The 24264-nt window shown below is 42.9% G+C and overlaps 1 protein-coding gene across 2 annotated transcripts in view; it reads right to left on the bottom strand.

The window, feature by feature from the left end:
* LOC124188016 overlaps nt 1-24264 on the bottom strand; it is a 108000-nt gene that overhangs the window by 31411 nt on the left and 52325 nt on the right. The window contains exon 1 of one of the 2 annotated variants that reach the window (XM_046580277.1): nt 9392-9443. The exons of the other annotated variant lie outside the window; for it this stretch is intronic. Coding sequence (XP_046436233.1) covers nt 9392-9416 — 25 coding nt within the window. The 5' untranslated portion in view covers nt 9417-9443. Of the gene's footprint in view, nt 1-9391; nt 9444-24264 lie in introns of those variants that run through there. 2 annotated transcript variants of the gene reach the window in all.

Genomic DNA, 24264 nt, shown 5'->3' with positions numbered 1-24264 from the left:
GAATCCACACGCGCTATGGCACATATCGGAACGATTCTTCAGCCCTTGAGGGCAAACCTTCCGCGACGCGATGAGTCCCTCGATGAGTCCCCGTTCTGATTCATTCTCATAGTCGGCGGACCCGGCGGGAGACGACGACTCTCTTCTGTTCTTGTCCCACGTATTGTGCTTACGGCGTGGCGTTATATACATTATATCGCAAGCACAATGGAACATCGGAGGACGCGACGTGGGCAGCAGAGCCGCAGTCACGCCGTCTAGCTGCGGTCGAATTGTCCGCGATATGCAAGCTGACGCGTTGCATGTGATCCAGTTTTTCGAAAAGCGAAGGCTACGCGCGAAGTCGAAGAAGAAGAAGGAGAAGAAGAAGAAGAAGAGGAAGTTTAGGAATCGAGGGTAACGGCTCAATCCGTTTTGAGATAACAGCTCGGAGATAGATACTTATAAGCCGGGCGGTCGCTTTGCGGAAGGAAACCATAAAAGCGGCCTGCACGCATAATACATAATGTACGCAGCGAAACAACTTACTGCGGGGATCCTATCTCAACCTGTGGGACCGTCGTCTATTGAGGGGCGCGCGAACCGGCTGCTGCGGGTATAATAATCCGGATGAGGAGAAGAATATCCTTCGTACCGGAAAACGTCCTGGCTTGATTTACCGCCATTTTGCCCCCCGGGGAATCGTGGCGGTATTAAACTACAGGAGAGGAAGGAAGAAAGGGAATTGTGAATGTAAGAATAAAACGAGAGGAAATAGAAAAACGTACGTAAATATATATATGTGTGTGTGTGTGTGTGTTTGTGTTTGTTATATACATTCTAGCCGGGTCCGCATGCCTTCTCCCGGTTTCAATGGTACTCGGCGCTTAGAACCCGGTAGAAGCCTCCGGGCACTGCCCAGCTATGGTTATATTCCTGCCTTCTTTCTATGCTAGATACGCGGCGGAATAAACCGCGGAAGAAGCGAGTCCTGCAACGGACGCCAATGGAGATGCACGCGAATCTCTGCTGCACGCGGGTGCTCATGATCGGCTTATATAGATCAACTTTCCATTCGATCCATTCAGGCGAAGCTGGGTCGACGAAACTTTAAGCCCTTGGTGTGTACTGAGAAATATGGGTACAAGTAGTTGTGAAAAAATCGTCGATACGTGGATCCTGCAGAGATAAATTAACGACAATGAACAAATCATTCAATAGCCAAAGAACATGGAAATCATCATCCGAATCGTGTCACGTGATGATTAAATTTCAATTTCATAAAGATTTCGAAAATTCGAAGTATACGGTAACTATATTTGAAAACATAAACAAGAAAACCATCGATTACATTGGAGAGTAACGGAAAAAACACACATAGGACGAACCGTCTGGCTACGGCAGGAATCAGTGATTTCGATGACGACGATGGTCATATTTTGAGCTCCTGCGGTACATTCGCAGACGATGACTACGATATCCCGATGGAGGAGGACGGAGGCGGACGAGGCTTAACAATAAGCCGAGCTTGAGGTCATCCCGGAAACGCTAGTGGAGAGTAATAATTGGATTCTTTCGGCAAGATCTTTGTTCTGTAGGATGATAACCCGTTTCTATGCATCCGCGCCAGCTTCCAGCATCCCCCCCCTCCTGCATCTAGCAGGTTACGGTTGCCGTTCCTCTTCGTCTCGACTTCTATGGGTTATAGAGCCAAGAGAGTACCGACTTAACCTAGCCTAACGCTGATCCACCGGCGCACAGAGGGGCCCGGAGTTTCCTTACGTGCGACCGCGGCAAAAGTGCAACAGCATCAGCACTCGCTGCATCGCACGCACGCACACAGGCGCATCGGTGCATCGGAGGGGGCAGCCATTTTGTTATTATATAACTCGCACGCGAGATTCTCCTAGACCTCAACACGGGGGAAAAAAGGCTTGGACAATGCCGCCTTGGAGCTTCGCTCCTATAAGGATGGTCGGTCTCGAATACAACGACCCGCGTTCATCCCCTTCCACTTTATTCCCCCCTCGTCCCTCGTTAATAGATAATTACACCACTGTGGACAATAAACGATCGTCGAGATACTTTTAATCTCTTCCCAGTACTCGTCTCTGGGAACCTGGCGAATGCCTTGGATATTCTGCTACATCAACGTTAGGTTCGTCGCATCAGCGCTGATTGGAAGTAAGGGGTTCATGGAGTTAAAAAGCGGAAGGTTCGAAAATGAATGTAGAATTCTCAAGAAGGTTAGAATCCAATCCATCGATCCTTGAAATAAGAGAAGGTGAAGAAGTATCAAGTCAAAATATGAAATGCTTAAATGAAGAGTCGCCAGAATTTTGACTTACACTATATTCTTGTTTATTCTGACGATTCTATACTGTACACTTTTCGACACTTAGAACTTTTTACATGTTGGTTTTTCTATACTTCGCTTCCAAAATACCTCGAGATTCTGTTAATTACGTTCTCGGCTCCTTGAAAATTCTATACTTCGACATTTCTATACTTTCTGACCCACGTTCGAAACTACGCGGCAAGTTAAACAGCTGCGTGCATTTGCAGTGACATTTTTTAAGCGAAACTTGGAACATCGTGTCAAATTCCAAAAAATTGAAACTCTGGGTACAACGTTCGGTGCTTTTGACTCCGGATCGTCGTTGTGGAAGTCGGTAAGCTTGCAGGGCAGAATACCCCGCAGGCTGAGAAGCGCAGCGACCGTGAATCTCACCCAAGGTCTGGCCTGGATCCTGCGATGCGTGACCAACGGTAATTAATGTTACCGATTTCGATAATTGTCTCAATTAATTTCCATACTCTGGATACCAAAGGGACGCAGCACGTGAATACCGAGAGTATAAACCGCGGTTCGAATTGCATGTGTAATCTTATAACTGGCGGCATGTGTAGAGTGAGATCGTCGTCTCGCGAGTGAGAATGAAGTCGAGAGCGGATCGGGGTCGTGGTCGGGGTACAAGGTACTAGTTACCGAAGGCACGAACAAAATCGTAAATTACCCAAAGCCTCCGCTGCCATCTGCTCTCTTCTTCTTCTCCTCCTCGTGCTAACCATTGTCAATGATTTTTTCCTCCCCCCCTTCAACGAAGAGCACCGCAGACCTATAAGGCCTTACATCCAGCGACTATCCCGAGCAGCCGCTCAGCGACGTTGCACGCATTCTCCTAGAGCTTCGGAGAGCTTTTTTCCTCCCTCCGAACAATGCATGCGGCGTGGTGAACGGACGCGGAAAAATCCGAGGAAATCATTTAATTGTGGGGACGAGGAGCGCAATTTCGAGGGATACCTACACTTGACGCCGCAGCCTGCCTCGGAGGAGGATGAGAAACGTGAGGACGAAGGACTTGCGGGAAGAAATAAAAAGAGAAGCAACGAGCCGCCGCCTCTGCGCGCTGCGTCGCACCGTTGCAGCGTCTGCGGCGCTTCTCCGAGAGGGGAAGAAAGAAGAAGGAGGAGAGAAAAAAAAAAAAAAACAAGAAAGAAGAAATAATACTCGGCAACACGGTGAGAGTTGCAGCTCTTCGACAAACGCGACTCCCGGTGTACACGCGGAATTCCTATGGCAGCGTTCTTCTTATTTTATTTATTTATTTTTTGTTTTGTCATATACTTACATCTTTAACGAGTGAGTTATAAGTCCTAACCGACGTGGAAGGGGCGAAATTACTCGTCTCAGTCAGATTAAACTCCATTGAAGCGTTTATTTTCACTTGCCAGCTGTATTTCAGGATCAGGAAAAGCCGGTTAATCTATCTTCGGTATCCCTCGTCCTCTGTCTCTTGCAGGTTCTCTTGTCGTTGGCACGATTCTTCCATCTCGTCGAGTCGCCTCGGGAAATTTTCATCGAAAAGTGGCCTCACGTTTTGAGGTTCGTTTTATCTCAAATACGTAAAATGCATTGAAACCAATCAACATTAATTTTGTCCCCCCTTCCCGTTTGATTTCGCCAATTTTTTCACAGAAAGGACAAAATATTCTTGACAACGAATACTTCCTTATCAACGGCGGAAAATCGTTGAGCGATGAATAATTTCGATATCTCTGATAGGCGTAAATCGCGCAAGCTGCTTCACTAACAATAAAACGCGTCCGCTCGTTGCGTCTCACGTATCGATGTTTTTTTCCCGCGACTCGGTCGTCATTTCGTGTTCTTTTTGCGCGCGTAATTGCCCTTCGCCCTTTGCACGGTGAATCTCCATGCGATAATGACTTCCTGTCGTAAATTGGAAATAAAACGAAGCCGCCGCACATCTCGCGCGGCATGCCAGCGTCATGCGGTGGAGAGAAAATCTCCTTCTGCCTTCTCCGATGCGCCGAGTTGCGGTGGTCCAGAGTCTGCGAGAAGAGAAGAAAGGAGAGGAGAGGAGAGGAGAGTACTCGCGGTATAAGGTACCTTTACTGTACGAATCCCTGGGACGAAGGGCTTTCGGCATATGCCGCGGTAGCGACTTTGACATTGACGGATGATATAAGTGACGTCTTATCCTCAGCGAGGCGGAGGAACGGGCTTTGATTGCCTCCGCGGTTCGCTGCCGCATCAGGGCTTGAATTTTGCAACGTTTATCTGTTTAACTTGCAATTAGCAGCTGCAGACTGCCCGACTCATGCAGCCGAGCTACCCTAACAACTCACCTCTTACGTTAAAGCATACTTCTTATTTCACATCAGTTTCGTTTCACGATCCTCAGGAGGGGATCAGCCTGCCGGAGAGCTGCGGTTCGTTTTGTAAAATCCCTACGCGTCTAAGACCCGATTCTTTACGATGTGAAATTCGAAACCCGACTTAGCGAGGGCTTGAATTTTAATTCGTGACTCGCGATCAAAATATTAAAAAACCTCCATTCCTCACCTTCCTTTCAGTGGCCTGTGTTCCGTGCACCGGGAAAATTCTCTCGGAAAGCTTTTCGAGTTGCCTGTACATCCACGATTGTCGAAATTTACGCTCTCTGCGTCGTATAATTTTAAGGATCAAGCTTCGCGTCCTCTGCGTCTCCGATCCCTTGGCAAGGTTCGGAGGTGACGAAGGATGCACAGATACTTTTGGCGAAACGGTTACAGGGACGTCTTTCCTGCGGTATTACGCTACTCAGCTTTGGCCTTGACCATGACAACTTTCCCAGGATTGATCCTCCTCAGTATTCAACCCATGCGCATTTCCCGACGCGGAGTAGCTCGACTTTGTCAAGCCCTTTGTGAAGTGTGTAACTCTCTCGGTCCCAACGATCGTGACGTTTTTACCTGATTCAATATTAACACTCCTTTTAACTCTCACCGACCATTTTTGTTTTTTCGTTGTGCTTTTTACCCCCTTTTTTCATCTTCTAGCTGCGTTACCTCCTAACATGCGGTATCGAATTCCGTGGAACGAAAACCGTGGATGCAAGATTCCATTCAGATTCTCACTTCCCTTACAAATCGACCCGTTTTCTCAGCCTTATCCTGACCGGGTTCGATAACCTGAGAAGCAACACACGCGAGGAACTCCTGAAGCGCGGAGAAGTCCGCGCGGAATTCGCGTAATAATCAAAGGAGCCACAGGAATGTGTTGGTATAGCGCGACTTCCATTCCGATGTCAGAAGGAATCGGCGAGCTAGCGATGCGAGGGGAAGAAGAAATGAAAAGCGAAGAAGCGATTCTCCGCCTTTGGATCTTCCAAGTATGAGGATGTTGAATTTGATATTGTTGGACCGACAACAAGCGCTGTTACGTGGTTTTTGAATCCGGTGTATAAAATCTCGTTTCCAAAAGCATGCGTATATTTCGGAATAAGTGAAAATTGATCGCAGGATTTGCTGCTCGAGGTGCGATTGGATTAATGAGCACGCGCAGTTTTTCACCCGGATAGAATATCCCGCGGCAGTAGATCGCGGTACTTGATTATCTCAAGGCGACTGCGCCGCAAAATCTTTTTCACATTTTTCCCCCATATCTATTCACTTTTCCTCAGCATCTCCAGCCTGCATTCCTGCCTCGCCATATAGCCGGCTTAATTGCATACCGCGCCGATAAATTCACCATGCATCGCCATATTCGTATTGAGCGATCCACGCTGTAATTAGCCTGCCGCAGGTGTAAAAATCCCAGTCTCCTTGCGCCTAAGACCGAAAAAGAAACATGCAGATGAAAATAAAAAATTCCCCCCAAGCTTACGAATTTATCATAAAAAATTTCATCGTGGCCATAAAAACGGTCAAACCTACAGCTTTATTATCATTGGGCAAATGAACCATAAGTCCAAGTTGACTCTGTACACACAACCATGCGTAAGGTGAGTACACCAATTATTGACATTTTTTGGTTGTATCTGTTTGATCCTTAGTTATAAGACTGCCAAAAAATTAATTTGAAGTGTCCAACCGTCTAGCAATTGATTTTAGTCATCGAAAAAGCCACATTTTGTCCCGTAAATTTATAGTTTTGAAAAATAAAAGGGTCAGTAGTTGGGTCTAAACGTGTCAACAACTGGTACACTTACCTACCTATACGCGTCATACTTTTCTATGACAGTGTGTTCACCGCATGTCCGATTTTTGATAAATTTGCGAGACAACCGCGTCGCGAGTCATCCACTCGTCTTTCAGAGGACAATAATGGAAGCCTATAAAAGACGTCGTTAACGGGCACGGCAGTTATCGCGCCTGACGGGGATTCGACGGGTCTTGGGACAGCTATTAACGTATGATTACAGCGGCACAGGCGGGCAGCCGATGCAATTATTACCAGACTGAATTTACATTTATTCATTGCATCCACGAAGAGCGAAGATGAGCGTTGGAGAGGCTCGCTCATGTCTTATACATGACTCGGCTGGCTGCGCGGTAGCCTTACGAATTTTTCACACCACCCTGCATGCGGCGCAAGATTTACTCGTGTAAGTTAATTTATTTGAAGACACCGCGCCGCTCCGTCTCAGCCGCACCGCAATTGCCGCAAGTCCGTACGCCTCGAGCTTCGCGTCACTCTTTCCGCTCCCGTAAATAATTTCACCTTCTATATACCCGGTCATAAATACTCGAATAAGCAATAATAATATTCCACGTCTAGCTGCTAGTTTTAATATTACCGAGTAATTAAATTCCGTTTTGCGATTCCGAGTCGCGGCCATTCGCAAGCTCGATAAGAATTGTCCCGCGATATTCTCGCGACCGGATCGTCCATTTGTGCAAATACGTAATTAACAGTAAAATATACGTGTACATGTACATTAAGATGGTCTTTAATAGGGTTGCTTTTGAGCTTTTACGCTCCCAGGGGTTTAAACGCTTTCAAAATGATTAAAAAAAAATAGTTTTCTGAAAATTTTAGTTCTTTATATCAACTCTAAGACAGTCCGGTTATCATCGTGTCATCATATTTGCAGGTAATTTTGTTTTTTTTATCAGTTTCAAAGCGTTTAAGCCTCTAAGAGCATAAAAATTAGAAAATAACCCTAACGTACATACCACACGTATTTTACGTACTCGTTTCTGCAGCAGTGTCGCTGCGTGCATTATTAAGCCTCCATGCGCAGCTAACTAAACGCATGGCGTGAGTTATCAGGCGAGATGGGCCCGAGGCGTTTATTATATGGGCCCCCCATTGCACTCGCCGTCCGCGATTATTCTGCACGCTTGATTATTCTCGTGAGAGAAACTCTGTGGCGAACCCCCCGCATTCCACTTCGTTTATCAATTATTTTTCCAATTATGTAAGCTTGCTGCTGCACGGCGCTAATGCGGTATCAACATCCGTGCAGATAATGCTATGTCGTGCAAAAGCTCAAAAAATTATGCGAGATAACTCGCAGACACGATTTTTGCAGTTTAGTGAAATTCCGTGGAAGCTTAATTTTGCCCGTCCGAAATCGCGCGTAGTAAATAGAAAAGATAAATCGTTCATGAGAGGTATTTCGGTATTTCGTATAAACGAGGTTTTATACCTGATAACAAGTCAGTGCTTTTCTTACCACTTTTGTCGTTGAATCAATATTGACATTTCTTTCGACACGTAGTATAATAAATTGAAAAAAATCGTTTCCTTGCGCGTCGGATGGAAAAAGTAACGGTACGGAAATAATATGACAAGATAAGTCAATTAGATTTGAAAAGCGGACTTGAAGTGCATTGACGGAAGTTTTCAGCATCTAAAATTTTATCAAATTGAGTCGCAACACTCAGACCTCTGTGTCTCGAATTCTTCTTTTTCTCATTCTTCTAGTTCTTATATACTTTTTTTCTTCGAAGAATGCACGCTTGATAGATCCGTAAACTTGAATATTTCAAGAGAGTCACGGATCGAGCCGCCGTTCAATTCCAACGTTGAATTGATACGTAGATCTTTGTCTAGCAAGAATTTGGCGGGGCATAATAGAATTGAGATATCAATCAATCCGCGCGGCGTCCGAGCGAAATGATCTAGGATCGTGACCGATTGTCGTTACAGTAACGATTTCACGGTTGATCCTGCAGTAGCTGGCAATTCCAACGGAAAGCTGCTACCTTACTTCTACTCCCCGTTCTTCAGCCCATTATCTTTACAGTTGCATCGACTAATGACCGCAAGAATGATCCTTATGACCACTCTACGAGCGGAGTAACGACCAAGCGAAGAAACCGGATGCGTGCCCGGATAAAACCGAGATTATAAACGCCCTTTGCTGTAGCTCCGAGCTGGCAGCAGTGAAACTTTGACGAAATTTTGAAAATCTTGCGATATGTAAGAAACGTGGCCCCGATCATCGATCAAATTAAACCGCGCTGCTTGATTATATTGCGCTGTAATGAAACTAACCTAGATGCCCACACGCGTGGACCACCTTCCGGTTTACGATTCTTGCGGCGAGATTTGATGCGATGGTAATTAGCGGCCGAGCCGATAAATTAAGGAGCAATAATCAACGTGGGTGAGCTTGAAAGTGGATGTAATATGCGCCGCTTTCTAGTTACGTTTCATATGGTACGCCTATTAATGTAACGTGTATCCCTGCTTCAGGATTTAATTCCACCCGTTCGGATCAGTGCAGGATTCGTGAAATTGAAAACACGATCACGTGCCGATGGAACAACCGGTTATACCAAATATTACTCGAGAAGAAAGCAATCGGAATTACAGACGACTCGATTTCGAATATATATATATGTATATGCACGCGGGGAATTCGGTTCCTGATTGGCCATAACCGATTGTAAATTGGACGCGTAATCGAGACCGACGATCGGTTTAACCGTAAGGTGGCATAATTGACCATCTAATATCTTAATCGATTTTCAACGGCATCAGCAACGGCGAAACGATTCTTCTCGTAATTAATGGATATTACGAGAATAGCTAATCTCCGGTTCGGCAACTGAATTTTATAGAAAAAAAACACTTGACAAGGAAAGAAAAAATGGAACAACGAAACACAAAACTCACCAGTGAAGCCCGGAGGGTTTCGCATTCTTAGACTGTAACATAAGATGGGAAAAATACAAGGGCAGCGCACGGCACGAACCTGCAACAAAAATGAGCAATCTTAATTAAAGCTGAAGTTCCCGGTAATCGGAGCGCGTTTAATTACAGAGTACGATGCAAAATCTTTGGACGAAGGGCGATAAACGCGGCTACAATATGCAGCCCGCATCCGTTTATTATTATACATATACCCCGTGCTCCGGTTCTCCGGAATGGAATTTTATGCAGCTTGAGGGAATAAAATATAAGCATGAAATTAAGTTTGCAAATACTTGAGTGGACGGCGTTTGAGTTAACTGTGTTAGTATGTTACGGACAGGACTTACACCCTCTCTCGATTCGCGGTGAAAATATTGTCCGTCCCGGATGAATGGTCTCAGACATTTAAAGGAAATGTATATCATGAATTTATGATAAGAAAGTATTAGCCGCGGGATGCGCGTCTCATGCAGTAAGACGCACCGCATCCCCGATATCCCAGTAACGAGTATAAACAAGTATCGTCGAGTAACGAGTAACGAGTAACGAGTAACGAGTAACAAGTACAAAAACTAACAACCGGCAAGTATGGTAGGCGGGCATAATAACTACGGGGACATAACATAACGGCTGCACCGCTCCGGCAGCTCGGCTTAATTCATTCAGACGCAGCTGATCGTCGTGGGAACTTGTCGTTTTTAAATCTATCGCATGTATATCCACAGGACACGCCCTGCTGGACTCTCGGCGTGTCCTGCGTGCGGAACATATCCTTGTAAAGTAACTTATGAACGCGCGATCGATATTAAACGGCGCGATTTATAAGCCCCAAGGGGACAGATTGAGCAAAAATGAATTGGAATGAAGATTTGACGCCATATTTATTCATTTATTTATTCATTGAACAGATTACGAGTGTTCAAAAAATGGACATGTTCATGATGGAATTTTTTTTTACAAAAATTTCGCAAAACCAGTTATGGCATTAGAGGATCGTCGTCGCTTATTAGGTGCCTCGGGAGGTGGAGTAGGTGGAACACCGAAGAGGAAAAGAAAGAGAGAGATTCGACTTGCGAAATTGCTGCGCAAAGCAATAACGAGTAGCTCCCTCGTTATGCGTTGAAACTAGAGTCTCGAAGTTTAAATTACGCGAGCTAACAAGCCTCCGACAATCGAGACGCGGTGAGATTCTTCCTGCGGGATCATTCGAATCCGCCAGACTGACAATCGGAAATGAGATATTCCCCTGACGATGATTCTGTCGTATTTTTGTCAGCGCTACTTTCTCGCCCGTGGAAGCAATTTCGCCGGGTGCTGAGTTCGTTGACCTAATCGAACGGGGTATGAGTAAAAAGCAATCAAAAACTCTGTTTTTTGAGAGGAGATAAGAGCGTCGAGTATAGTCCGCAATATTTGCCAACTCCGCTATTACAAATTGACTTTCTCGCTAATTACCTGACGCAATTTACGCCTGATCGTCAGCGTAGAAATGGGCGTTATTCGAGTGTCCGCAGGTAGAGATTCATGGGAAGAAAGTGTAAATAGATACTTCTTACGCGGATATACATAAAGGCGAAGATTCTCCCCGGATTGAAAAACGGGCGTCGCGGATCATTGGCTTCGTATCTTCGTTATAGTCACAATTACTGTAACATTGTTACGGAGCATCAGACAGAGGCGCTAAGAGTGATCGACCTCTTTCAAGCGTCGTTTCACACGTATTTTAAACTGCGGATTCTGTGTATCGGGTAAAATCTGCCCGCGAGTTTGGCCCGAAGACCATTGACCTGGGGCATTTTAATATCGAGAAAAACCATTGATCGAACCTTGAAACAAAACCATCCGTAACATGCCGACGAATAACCTGTACGTATAATCGTTCGCCTCTATCTTGGGTGAAAAAAATTTACGACAATAACGATCCTAAGGCCTAAGACAGTCGTGAAATTCACCGCAGAGTGAGGAGGAAAAAAATGTAGGCATCGCATCGGCATAAAAACCTTAAAACGTGACTCTGTAATCTGCCGTTTCCTGCGGAGTCTTGGGATCATTTCTAACGGTTTTCAAACTGAACTGCAAGGTACTTAGCTTTCGTTTTACACAAATATACAAACGTCAGGATAACGCTTTGAAGAAATTGTCGGGGTACTTATATTCTCGTTAGCGATACTCGCACTCTCACTTACGTATCGAGACTTGATAATTGTGTGAAAATCGACTTGAGTAGGTCGGTTTCGCAACGGAAACTTTATTGTACGCCAACAGCCGTTCATGCATTCGCGTCGAAATCGGTTGCGTCTTGTTCGAAACATTCGGATGTGAATTTTTCTTACTACATTATCGAAAATACCGCAAATCTATGATCTAGGCGTTTTTGGTTATTTTTTTATTTTTTATTCTATTTTACCACGGTGGCAACGAATCTCGACTGAAAACAAAAAATCTTACGAACGTGATTTTATGGAGGACGAATCATTTTACGATCTATGATTCTGCCGCTTCGTTTATTCTTTGTTACTTGTTGTTGTTATTCGTTTCTTCAACATACTCGGTATTTACGCCCATCTCCGAAAGCAAATGGGCGTAGAGTGATGACGAAAGGCGAGATTGCGGAACGAGCAAAGCTTTGAAAGGCAAGAGGAGTTCGTTCCACGGAAGATGTAAGCCTGCCCTTAAGCCTATAATTATATTTTGATTCGAGGGGAATTCCTGCAGGATAAGGGTTTGGCCCGTACCTATCTCCTTCCCGTTTATGCTGCACCGCAAAAAGAAAATTGAAAGTGAAAAACAGCATGCCGTACTTATTTATTAATTTTGCCCGCTCCGAAGCCTTCAAAGATCCGATTTACGAATCGAATTTTAAAGACGCAAAAAGGCAGGCTGCAGCGCTGCGAGGGGAGGAAAGGAAATTATTATTCATTAGAGACTCCGAACTGCGGTTAGAGAACATTCAGTAAATTTGAAGGGAAACTCGTTTTGTTTATGTAATTGATTTTGCTCGTAAAATGAACATAATTCATTAATCACCTTTGCCATTCAAGAATATTGACGTTAATATTTTCTTGAATATTATTTTGGTACTACATTGATGCACATTTGCCTCGTTCAATAAATTATTTCTCTTAATGTAATTAAGAATTGAATGATTTTTTTTTTTCAATCACAATTGTGTTTCAGAAATTTGTGTAGATTAATATGATTCAAGATATTACCGCTGACTGCTTTTCAGACTGTATAAAGAGAAGAGAAAAAAACTTAATCTATTACCAGCAGAAATTCATGAGAATTCTTTGAATAACGATTAAAGATTATATGTAATATGTGACTTGCTTACTTAATTCTTGAACACGAACCAAACGAACATTTCAGGGTACTTAATTAATAAACCTGCTGATTTGATTTAATAGCGCAGGAGTATCGTCATGAATTTTTTTATTATTCTTTTTTTTTTTTTGTTTTGTCTAATAATGTGTAATGATTCATAGATAACCATTAAATATTTCTCGATCTTCCCAGAATTATAATTTGTTCATTTGCAAAATTAAGTTACCGTCTGGATCCGACAAACGAAAAGATCGATCATTCCCATTTTAAACACACGTTTGAGTAGTTGTTTTTTTTTTTTTTTTATATCTCATCCAGGAGTTATTCACGATATCGAAAAATAATAATATCCGCTTACCCATCCAACGATTAGTAAAGAAAGAGCCGGGCAATTAAATCCACGCCAAATATGGCGTTCGTTTTAACGATAAAAATTGCACATTTTTTGTGTAGCAGAAAAAAAAAAACAGATAAGAGAAAAAAGAAAAGAAGAGAGACGGAGGTACGGCGATACCGAGGAATATGGAAAATGAATGGAGAAGAAATATTCTTTTCTTCGTGGGCTAATTATCATGGTAATCAACGACTGCGAACGGCAAGAAAGTGGGACGAGGCTACTGACTTAAGTCGCCTCCACAGCCGTATAAGCTCGCGTACCTTTGCGCACAACGCGCAATACCTACAAACTCACACACACACACACACACACACACACACACGCATGCACTGTGCGAAAACCGTTCGAACGATCCCGACAAAGACGAGGTAATAATGAAGAGAATAAAATAAAAATCTTCAACGTCCACTCGACTATTTTATTATCATTCGCAAGAATTTCTAATGACAACTGCGAAACACTTACATTCATTATTGATTGGTGTAATTATCTTTTAGTGAGTAAAGCTGCCGGAAATTTCGAGCAATTTTACGGGCAGTAATCAGCGGTATTAATGATACTTATCATGCGTCAAACGCACGAATTTGGAATGCGGAATATTGGAAATATCAGCTTCTCCGAATCATCTACCGGCTATAAATCTATGCTGATTGATACACGCGTCGTGACTATTGATTCTATCGACAAGACCCGAGCACATCGATGATATCGAAAATCATTTATAACACATCGCTCGCGATGATCAATCAAACGCATGCCGAATGCAGATGCGGGATATTCTTTAGTATGGAAATCCTCCTAGCCTAGGAGTATAAAAACGAATTTCAAGGATGTGTAAGACGTATAGTAGGCTCGAAAATTTGCTGAAGTAAAAATATGAATGAACCGACGTTAAAGATACCTAACTAAACTTCGTCAAGTTCAATCTAATTGAAAAAAATACTCCCTGCAGTGATGTATAAAATAAAATGTCCAAACACCGAATTTCAACTGTCAATAATCCAATTATTAACACCGACAAAAAAATGTACTATCTCAAAAATCGATATAGTTCGTCCAATTTTTATGAACAGCAGCTGAATTTACTTATAAATGAATACGCTAAAAATTGTCTGAAACACAACATTTCTTATTCTTGTTGATGGATAAGAAGAAAAAAATCCAATACGTACCATCTTCCGTTATTATTATTAAAGCCGTTATTACCCAAGTCATAAAGACGTTTCTTTTACATGCCATATATCTACATTACCTTCAGTGTACACTTCGCAAATCCTTTATAGTTGTATCAAATTTTAGTCTCAGCGCTTTTAGGTTCCAACTCTATGACTTATATCCATCCTTAAGTTGGAGTCTCAAGATTACACGAAAATCTGAGCTTTAAGCCGACGATCGGCAAGCGTTAATATTTAACAGTAGGTTAAATCCTCGTAACGGTAGGAGAATGAAAAAAAAAATTTAACAAAAAAATATAAAAAACAGAAACTCGAAAGGAGAATTCCACGCAAAGTGTAAGGCGATGAAACCGATCGGAGTTTTGAAGCGTTAACAAGCCGCGGAGATACCGCCGATAAGTTAAACCTGCACCGCTGAGCCAGAAGCAGGAATCGTATAACCATACATATACACACGTGTGCATACAGCGCATGTAACGTACGTATGTACAGTTACAGCCGTGAACATCGAGCGCTGCTTCCTGGTTTCATCGCACCTGGACCCGGGTGCTTAAATTTTTACAGTTAATTTTTTCGCACACACTGATCGCGGATTTCTTTCGACTCAAGGCTGCAACTTGCAGCCCGATATGAAGGGACAGTGTGTTACTCGAATGCGGGACGCACGTGGCGTCGGACCCTCCAAGAGAGAGAGAGAGAGACGAAAAATGTGCGGAAATGCCTCGGGTTAACCGTTAACCTGGTTCAGGTTTTGCAGCCTCCTTCCAGAGTGCAGGTTTACAGTTGCCGATATTCTCTTCAGTTCGAGGAAAGCGCATCGCGATTTTAAGTCTAACTGTACGTATGTGGGTGAAAATTTGGAACGGTTTTAAGCTTTCCGAATATCAGCGGGTTCTTTTTTTTTTTTACGAGACTGAAATTAGTTCCAATGTTTATTCGAATAAAGTAACAAAGTCCGAAAATCACAATTTTGTAAAGTATCTTGAATCGCCAATACTTTTATTTGTCTATTTTCAAAAAGTTTAACACGTTCGGTTACTAACTCTGGCTGTTAGCTTTAGCTTCATTTTCTTCCTAGCCGATTATACTAGCTCGTAAATTTAATTCGGAGAGTACAGTCGAATCATGTTTTATCTCGTTATTGCAAATAAAGAATCACGCGAGTATTTCTCAACTCGGCATCAACGTTTGAACTCGTCCAAAATTCATAAACTTTCACATAACGTGTACACGTTACGTTCTTGGTTATTGTTTCACGATGTGCTCGTAGAGCGCAAGGCTAGAATAAACAGACAATTCCGAGTCTGGTTATTAACATTTAATGGGCATCGGGACCCACTGGGTATAATGGGTATTTATTTCATTCAATGAATTAAAAAGGAGAATTAAAAAAGACTGCAATTACCATTTTTTTTTTTTTTTTTACTAAAAACAAAAAAAAAAAAAACAATACTTTTATCGTAGAAAGTATTTATGCAGTGCGAAGACGAAAATCTTTCCGTGAAAATATGGCACTTACAGTCCTTTTTTAATTCTCGTCTTCAATAATCGTGACGTTTCATCGACTCGCAATGTCAAGTTGTAAAAACTTTATCCAAAACAGTAAAATCAGACGATGCAACGAGTCGAATATTTCTTGTTCACCGCGCTTTGATTCACCTTCTAAAATCCCTCGAGAGAAAAAAAAAAATCTCTTTAAGATAAGGTCCTCGAAGTGCAGGTTCTCGCGCTAATGGAACTACACACTTTGCTTTACATATGCTTGACTTGAGACCATTTGTGTTCTTGAATACGAGACAAAACGAATATTAATCGATTCGGGAGAAGCAGGCGTTTCTTAAGACACTCGGTTTTTTATTTACTTTTGAAAATTGAAAAAGTCGATAACCACCTGACACCGAAAGTGAAAAAACATCACCGAATCACCAGGTGAATCATCGAATCTTGAAACGTCTCGTTCAACGAAATTAATCATATAAGTTCAGGGTTCCGATTGAAACGTACGTCAGCGCCTCGACGTTTTTTCGCTGATTCTCCTTCGCCGAATGTTGCTTTTCTCTATTTTTTTAACATTTTTTTTTCCACTCCTTTTTTGTATCTCACGCGTTTACCTCTCGTCGAAATTGTTGTCATTGTTGTTGCAGGTACGAGACGTGAAAGAAATCGACGATCAAGATGCGAGGTGGATATAAAGCTGGCGTGCAAAATAACCGCGAGCCGAATACATCCCGGAGCGGATTACGTACAGGGACCTACGCATCGGCAAAGCTGGGCCCCGGGGCCTTATTTTTTATCCAAAATAAAGATACATGGAATCCGGCGAGGCGCTTACATGCTACTGTGCCAAACGTGGCGTCTGCACGCCTCGAGCCGTATCTCGAAGCTTGAATCAGGGCCTGGTGGGCCCTTGGTTCTCGGGGCCGTCGGGCCCAACACTACAAACAGTGCTTTATCACCTCAACTTGCCGGTCCGTTGTTGAAATTAATAAGCTCCAAGTAGAATCGGTACAACTGAGACAAATTGTACACCATTGTGCCAGCGTTTTGGGCCCCATGAGATTCCCTGCAGAAGCCATCAGTCCCATAATGCCTCGGGCATACGTGCAACGTCCGCGTCACGCAGTGATCCTGATTAAGCCCTGCATACAATTTTTACTCGCGGTTGTATAATGTACGACACTGTGACACCGGAATGTGACTTAATGTATCGGGAAAACGAGAAAATAAACTATTTCCACGCGCAAATGATAGAGCAGAGTTTAACCCGAAAAAACATACCATTAACACAGAAAATAAACTTAAAGGCTGTTGGAACCAAGTAGATGATACCGATCATTAGAAATTTCAAAGAAAGAGATTATAACAGTTTGTTCTAATTTTTCTTCTTTCTCTTAATTAAATTCTCTCGATATCATCTGAAAAATATGTTTTTCCCGAAAGTTATGCATTTCCAATCCATTGTAGAGTGGTTTTGTATACCACATTTTTCTCTCTCGTTTACAGAATGCGGCTGCAGAAAAAAATCAATCCTGAGGATGATTTCTAAAGAATTCACTTACAGACATCAATCATTTTCACGAGCAACGATTTGTCAGAACCCGTACAAACAATTCATACCTCTGTTATGGAAAGTGAAAAATTCCAACATCGACGTGATTTCTGCAAAAGAATTTATCCGCTCAAGCTTGTTTAGTTAAAATTAATGGTTTCAAACTTGTTTCTGTGAGTCATAATTTCGAGTCGTTCGCAACTGTAAAATCAAATCGATTTCTCAATTTCCAATAATCTTTTATGCCACACCTTCTGTTGGTCATTTTTTTTTTTCTCGTTCCCGTCTTACAATCTACCCGTAGATTCGAATCCAGGATAACGCGTCGATTTCAATCTTCGGCTCTGAATCCCGTGGGAGGAGTTAGTTAGCCGGTCGGCTCTAATTGCCGGTAATTATTATTTCACGATCCCGATAAGCCGTGGCGCAGTACGTTATCTTCTAAGGTGCAGCGTACGTCCGAACCCCTGTTAATTTTAATCGATCAACGGTAACGGGGAACACGTGTTCGTTATTTCTCTCGTCGAAGGAGCGCAGCGTTGAAGCCTCGGGGACGACGATTGCGGTCCCAGATAATCGCGGACGGGTGGGGCCCAACCGACACTCGACTAGACGTCCCGGGACGTAACGCTGCGGCCTGTGGGCCCAAGGCCCACTCGAAGGGCCTCGAAGACCCGCATCGGGATTAACATAATCGATGCAAACTACCTCCGGTTACGTATCGGCGACGCGATGAGGAGTCTCGAAGCGATACTTTATTGCTGAAAACGACGGGACTACTCATCGTCATTGCGGCAGGTGCATCAAGCATCAAGGACTCCAGGATTGAGTCGCCTGCGTAACACGTCCTGTAACGGGGCGGGGTTAAAGTTCCGAATTTGAAAAGTTCCTAAAGCGACGAGTTCCGAATTTTTTGGTGTTGAAGCTTGATGTAAAAAAATCAAACTTGGACGCTCTTGTTTTCACCAATTTTCTATACTCTCCTTACACGATGCGTACTTGACTCATTGTCAGTCGATCGGGACGAATATTCGCACAGTTACGTCTTCGAGAAATTTTTCTCCTCTTTCTGCATTCGAAATGACTACGCATCAACGTTCGAAACTGCGTATCGGGTATAAATTGTTAGTCAAACGTCGAACGGATTGAGTTATCCCGAAGGATTCTTCGGAGCCGGGAGTTTACTACTTATATGAGGAGCGCTCGACCCTCATCGAAGAAAACCGGAGAACACAAAGCGAATGAGTCTCGTCAAAGAATGGGCGAAGGAGACGTTCGCTTAGCCGCATGCTCGTTCACTCACCCGTTTATGCTGCACAGGCCAAAGTATAAGGCCGAGACTCCCGTATGTATTTTCTTATATATTTCCAGAAAAGGAAAAGTTCACCGTCTCTTTCTATTCTTGGTAAACTTCACGACGCACTTCGATGCGCATACACGGCAGGTTCAAGTAGCCATTCGCATACGGCGAAGAATAAAACCTCGTCGCTGCTTCTTGCTCGGAATCATATCAGATCCATTCCGAGGGTCAGCTTATAGATCTCGGCAAGATCGCGGTTCGCTTGATCTCTACGACCCTTGGAACCATGGACGCGACATTGGCTCGAATTTCGAGTGACGCGACGTGCGCTAATTACGTACCGACTTTCGAAATTGACGATTGAATTGATTTACGAACGAATCCCGTTTGGCCCAGTTTGCGCAACGGTTTAGATCGTGGTTCGACGAGTTTGTCATTCGCTCGGATGAGTAGCGAGGCGGGAGTTTTTGAGTGACGAGCTTGCTGACAGGACGCGGAGACCGAGACGTGGCTTCTGTGCGGGGTAATGGATTTTTCAACGGACGTTGATTGCGAAAGCTGCACGCCTTTCTGCCGGCTTATCTTTGCATCGCGGGGACGGGATTAACTAACCTCTTAATCTAATGACGCGGTTTTGCGACACCCCGCATACATGTGAGTAATAATACACCCAGGTACACAAGTCGCGTCGCGTTTCTTAATAATTATCCAAGTGTCAAAAGAACGACGTTATTATTACATACCTAAGAATACAAGTATCTTTTTTCTTTCAGGGACAAATTCCTAATTGTCCACAAGTCGCTTGGGTTCACCGTGTCATTGTATCTACGTATACCTCTCAACCGCGACAAGACAATGGTGCGAAAAATAATTTGTCATTTTTTACTCGGTTTTGTCAAATTTTGTAAAAAGAAAAAAAAATGCAAACATCCACGTTCTATACTACATGTATACAGAAAGGACGACGCAACGACGCTTGCGTCGAACGAATAACCGACGTGCAAGTGAAACTCGTAACTACTGTACTACCTCCTTGAAATAACGGAAGTCTCGTGCGTCGAGTGAAATACAAATTGTAATCGTACCTGTACGAGTTTCAAGTCAAGGCCTCGAAGTACAGGATTGAAAAATGCAGGATTATTCGTCCTGCGAATAAAACGAAGAAACGAAAAAAGGTCGGCCGATCTCGTGACGGGAAATAATAAATTCAGTCAATTTTTCCCCGTCTGAGAGACTCGGTGAAATTGCGACGTTCACCACCCTTGCATACAAATTGATTAGCATAGATTAGTATGCCTAGTTTATAGTATGAATCTCAATACAATTTCGCGGTATAATCCTCGACATTTTTGTTTTTTTTTTCAAGGAACAAATAGCAATTCGTTTAAAACTACGAGCGACAGGAATTTTTTACGAGCTGCAACTTTTTCGCATCCATCAAAGAGGCAGAGCCTCGTGAATACAACTGACCGCGAGTAGCAATTAGCGTGTTTTTGCGGCGTGGGTGAATCGCGTGCTAAATATCGACCATATAGATCCGTAATATTAGCTGACATCGCGCACACTTGTCCAGGTTTTAATTACAATAACGGTCGTATAATTTCACTTTCGACAAAGCTTGTCCGGCAATGCCCTCGTCATGTTTCACCCACGCGACAGCTGTAACAGCTGAGATTATATATAAATTATACGGTTGCGAACGGCCTACGGCTGTGACGAACTTTTACTTGCTTATCTGTGATTTCGGTACGATCGTTGTGAATTGAGAGCGCTTCTCTGATTATTTTTCACATGTAGAAAAACCCGGAGGGGGGCTACGGGGTGAAAGTTTGAAATTTAGAAATTTTCAATTGTTATTGTACGTACGTTAATACGACACATTGGCGGGCCAATCGACAATTACTGTCAATTTTAATGATTTATTGAACGGATGCAAATTTGTCGGTAGAATTATATAAACGCCGAGTCACCTCGAGACCGCAATGAAAATAAGATGATTGTAATTCTATTAAACTCGCACTTATAGGCTTGAAGTCGAAGAAATTCATTTTTTTTTCTTTCACGTCAATTATTCCATCACGCGAATTGCACGAGCAGAATTTTTATGTGAAGAAAGAAAGAAGAAGAACAAAAAGAAACTAATTACGCGTCGATATTCATTTAAATTTATTCCAAATGTCAAGGTGTGATTTTTACGCTGGTAAAAAATATGCGAACGAAAAAAACAAAAAATTATTTCGGTATACTCGCAACTCTATACCGAGAATGAGAAACGTGGTTTTTTCACGTTGCATCAAAGGTGCGGATACATATTCTTTCAAACGTTGCGTTGTTACGACAGCGTATCAGCCACTCAATAAACTCGTATTGTGATCTAATCGAACGAGTAATAAATGAAATATTGTACAAAGATTTTTAGGCTGGATGAAAAGACGTTATGACGCCTTTGACAGGCTCAAGGATATTATATTATACTTATACAAATATCTAATTACACCTCGACTAAGTTCGCGCACTCCGACAGCCAATTGTCGAGAAAAAAAGTGCGAGGTAAAAGAGAAATCGAATCAACGGGAAACCTAATTAAGACCATGAAACGCAAATTGCGGATAAAATACACAGAGAGTAAAAAAAAAAAAAGAATAGTAAAAAAAAAAGAGCCTCAGCCTCGATTCATTACAGATTTTATAGCTTATCCCTAAATAGGATCATTTTGACCTGAATTTTGATGAAATATTTGATACCTTGTATCCATCCTTAATGAAGGTTGAGGAAAATTTTGCGGTGTAAAATTAGACGATTATGTTACAACGTTAATGATTGAATAAGTGTAAGCGGTCGTAGTGAAAAACGAAAGTTAGATCGGGGAAGCTTGTAATAATTTTCCCTTTCGAAACTCAGCCTCGGGGAGAAAAAAAAACAAAAATGGTCTCTAAACAACTGCGCAAAAGTCGAGGATGCGGGTATAACACGTGCCTATGAGCGGGCTGCACGTAGAATCCATTATTGGTCCGAAGTGGGAGCCGCGGGCACGAAGAAGCAACATGCCAATTACGCGTCACCTCACGTCTCCCGAAGGACAACCCTGGGCTGGTCCATGGAAGAGGAGGAAGAGGAGGAACTGGGTTGACTGCACCGGCGTTCGCAAATTGCCGGCTCAGCTCTTCGCCGAGCATATTCCCATAGTCCAAGACTCCGAGAGTATAGAAAGGCCCTCCTTTCCTCTCCGATCTTGAGTCAAAGGTTCCGCGCTCTCCAAAGCGGACTAGAGAGCGATGCTAGGCGCTGCAGAGTTCAGACTGATTGCAAGGGATGGGTGGGAATTTACAGCGGCAGAGAAGGTATACCCTGGATATGTTTAACCGGCTCCGTGCCGTCCCATTATAACCACGAAGCCAAGGTCCTGCCCCTCTCGCAGGATCGAAGAATTGAGAGGCTAGAGAAACAAAGGGGAAAAAAATTCAGCACGATTTCCGGTTGAACTTTGAACAATTGTGCGCGTCTACCTGCATCTTGCGTTGCTTTGAAATCGTCCCACAAACTCTGAAGACTTTACGACACACGTTGGGATTCGAAATGATAAAGATAAGGAACATGTGCCTGCCAGCATGTATGTCCCAGCTATTGTGTCTGCGAAGTTTTAAACTGTACGTAGAAAAAAAGCGAGGTCAGGGATAAGCGTGTCGTTTTGGAGTGGAAGCTGGGTATTTGCGTTTAGATGAGTCTATTTTTAACGATTATCTAAAGCATAGAAGCACAAGTAATTAATGAGGTCGTACATTTTTTTTACAAGCAATCGAATTGCACCGATTTCGTAATAGGTATTATATTCAAGTTAGTAACGATTCATGATGAGGGAAAACCGTTAATTCCTGATTTTGGAACTGTTTGAAATTCGCTAAACCGCAATAAAACAAAAGATACTCATATTTTGCAATCTCAGCTTCGCCAAAACCATTGTAAAAATAAGAAACTAACTTCAATCTCGCTTAGACGTATAATGTGCATTTTAATTTAGCTTGTCTGCTAAATTTACTTCAACTTTGGCTCAATCTAAAAAAACAAAACACGTCACCTAATTATTTTTGACTCAGCGTTACTGTATTCATTCGCATGTATAAATTTTTTCCTTGCAAAGACCGAATTGTAAAGGTTGAACACGTGTCGAATTAGCGATATATACGAAAGCGGGAAGATTATTGAGCCCAGAGTTCCGTTTCATGTTCAATTCCGGTTTGACAAATGTCCCCGTAGAAAAACCCAAAAATCAAATAAGGTAAAATTTGCGTCAATACTTATCAATCGTTATCAAAATTACCCGGATTCAGCGGCCCGCGAGCCCAAAAAACTGACGTCTTAAATTGTAGATTCATGTTGTTCGAGATTTATTACGAAATCGTGATACTGCCGAGGATTCGTGCACGCCGCGAGTCGTCGAACTTGGGTCACCGTCTTTGTATACACAACCGATTCGCGTGATTCCGTTGCAATTAAATTGCCGTTTACACAAACATGCACGAACACATCAGGGGGACTCAAAACTGGTCTTGTCCTCGATGCCGTTAACTCGAACTCGGTCCCTCGAGTTATTACTCGGCATTTGTTTATTTATTTTTCTTATTTTTTATTTTTTATTTTTTTGTCTTCACCGAATGAGTGAATTCTGGACCAGCTGACATACAGCCTAATACGAGTCTCGGTACATCGAGTACGACAAAAAGATATGAAAAATTGATAGCTATCTAGTTAATAAAAAAGATAGATATCGCGGTTGGTGAAAATAAAAAAGTTGATTAGGAAGAGAGAACGGTAATTTTAAAAATCTACGATGAACCTAATTCGACTGTGAAAGGCTTGGCAATCAGTTGGTTCAATGTTTTAAAGAGCATTACGCAAGCGTCGTAGTTGCCTCCCTCCTCGCGTGTCGTAATAATATTGCTAATGAAAATATCTCGTACACCGCAGCTAGCGAGTCAAAAATATGAATTCCGAATCGTTAGCTACGTATTTCATCCCGTTTCGAGTAGGTAGAAACTGTGGCCGTTAAGTCGCGGTGAGAAATTCATGCAGCTTCTTCGACGCGTTTCGTCCGTTTATAAGCAGGCAGGTATGAACCCTTGGCGTGATTTTCGTCGATTACTAAACCGTGTTCGACTGATTGGAATCTGGACGTTCTACCATTCGCTGATTATTCGAACAATCAATTCTATCGGTTCGTTAATTCTCCCACACACGCAAGCAGACTCTCCTCCTTTGCGCCGCAATGCAAACGCTAAGTACAGTTACTTGGCCTAGCTGCTTCCTCCATGTCCGTGTGCAAGCCTCTCGCAAACCGATTGCCATACACGCACCCGCAAAGCCCCGAGGCCCAAGACGCCTGGGAGAAGAATCACGAGACGGTACGAATACGAAATTCACCATGTATCCCTACAGCCTTTGTACACCACAGTGCGAAAAGTCTCCAGTTTCAAGAATTGGCTACAAATAAATAAATCAAACCACTTGTATTCTAGCGAGATAAGGTGGTCTTGTTGTAATGGATATAAACGCGTTCTTGACTCGAACAATTTTTCTCGCTGTCAAAGAACATCGCAAGTTCCTACCTGCGCA

The sequence above is a fragment of the Neodiprion fabricii genome, chromosome 1 (genome assembly GCF_021155785.1).
Source record: "Neodiprion fabricii isolate iyNeoFabr1 chromosome 1, iyNeoFabr1.1, whole genome shotgun sequence".
NCBI lineage: Eukaryota > Metazoa > Arthropoda > Insecta > Hymenoptera > Diprionidae > Neodiprion > Neodiprion fabricii.
The sequence above is the reverse complement of the archived record's forward strand: the minus strand, read 5'-3'. Positions and strand labels throughout refer to the sequence as shown.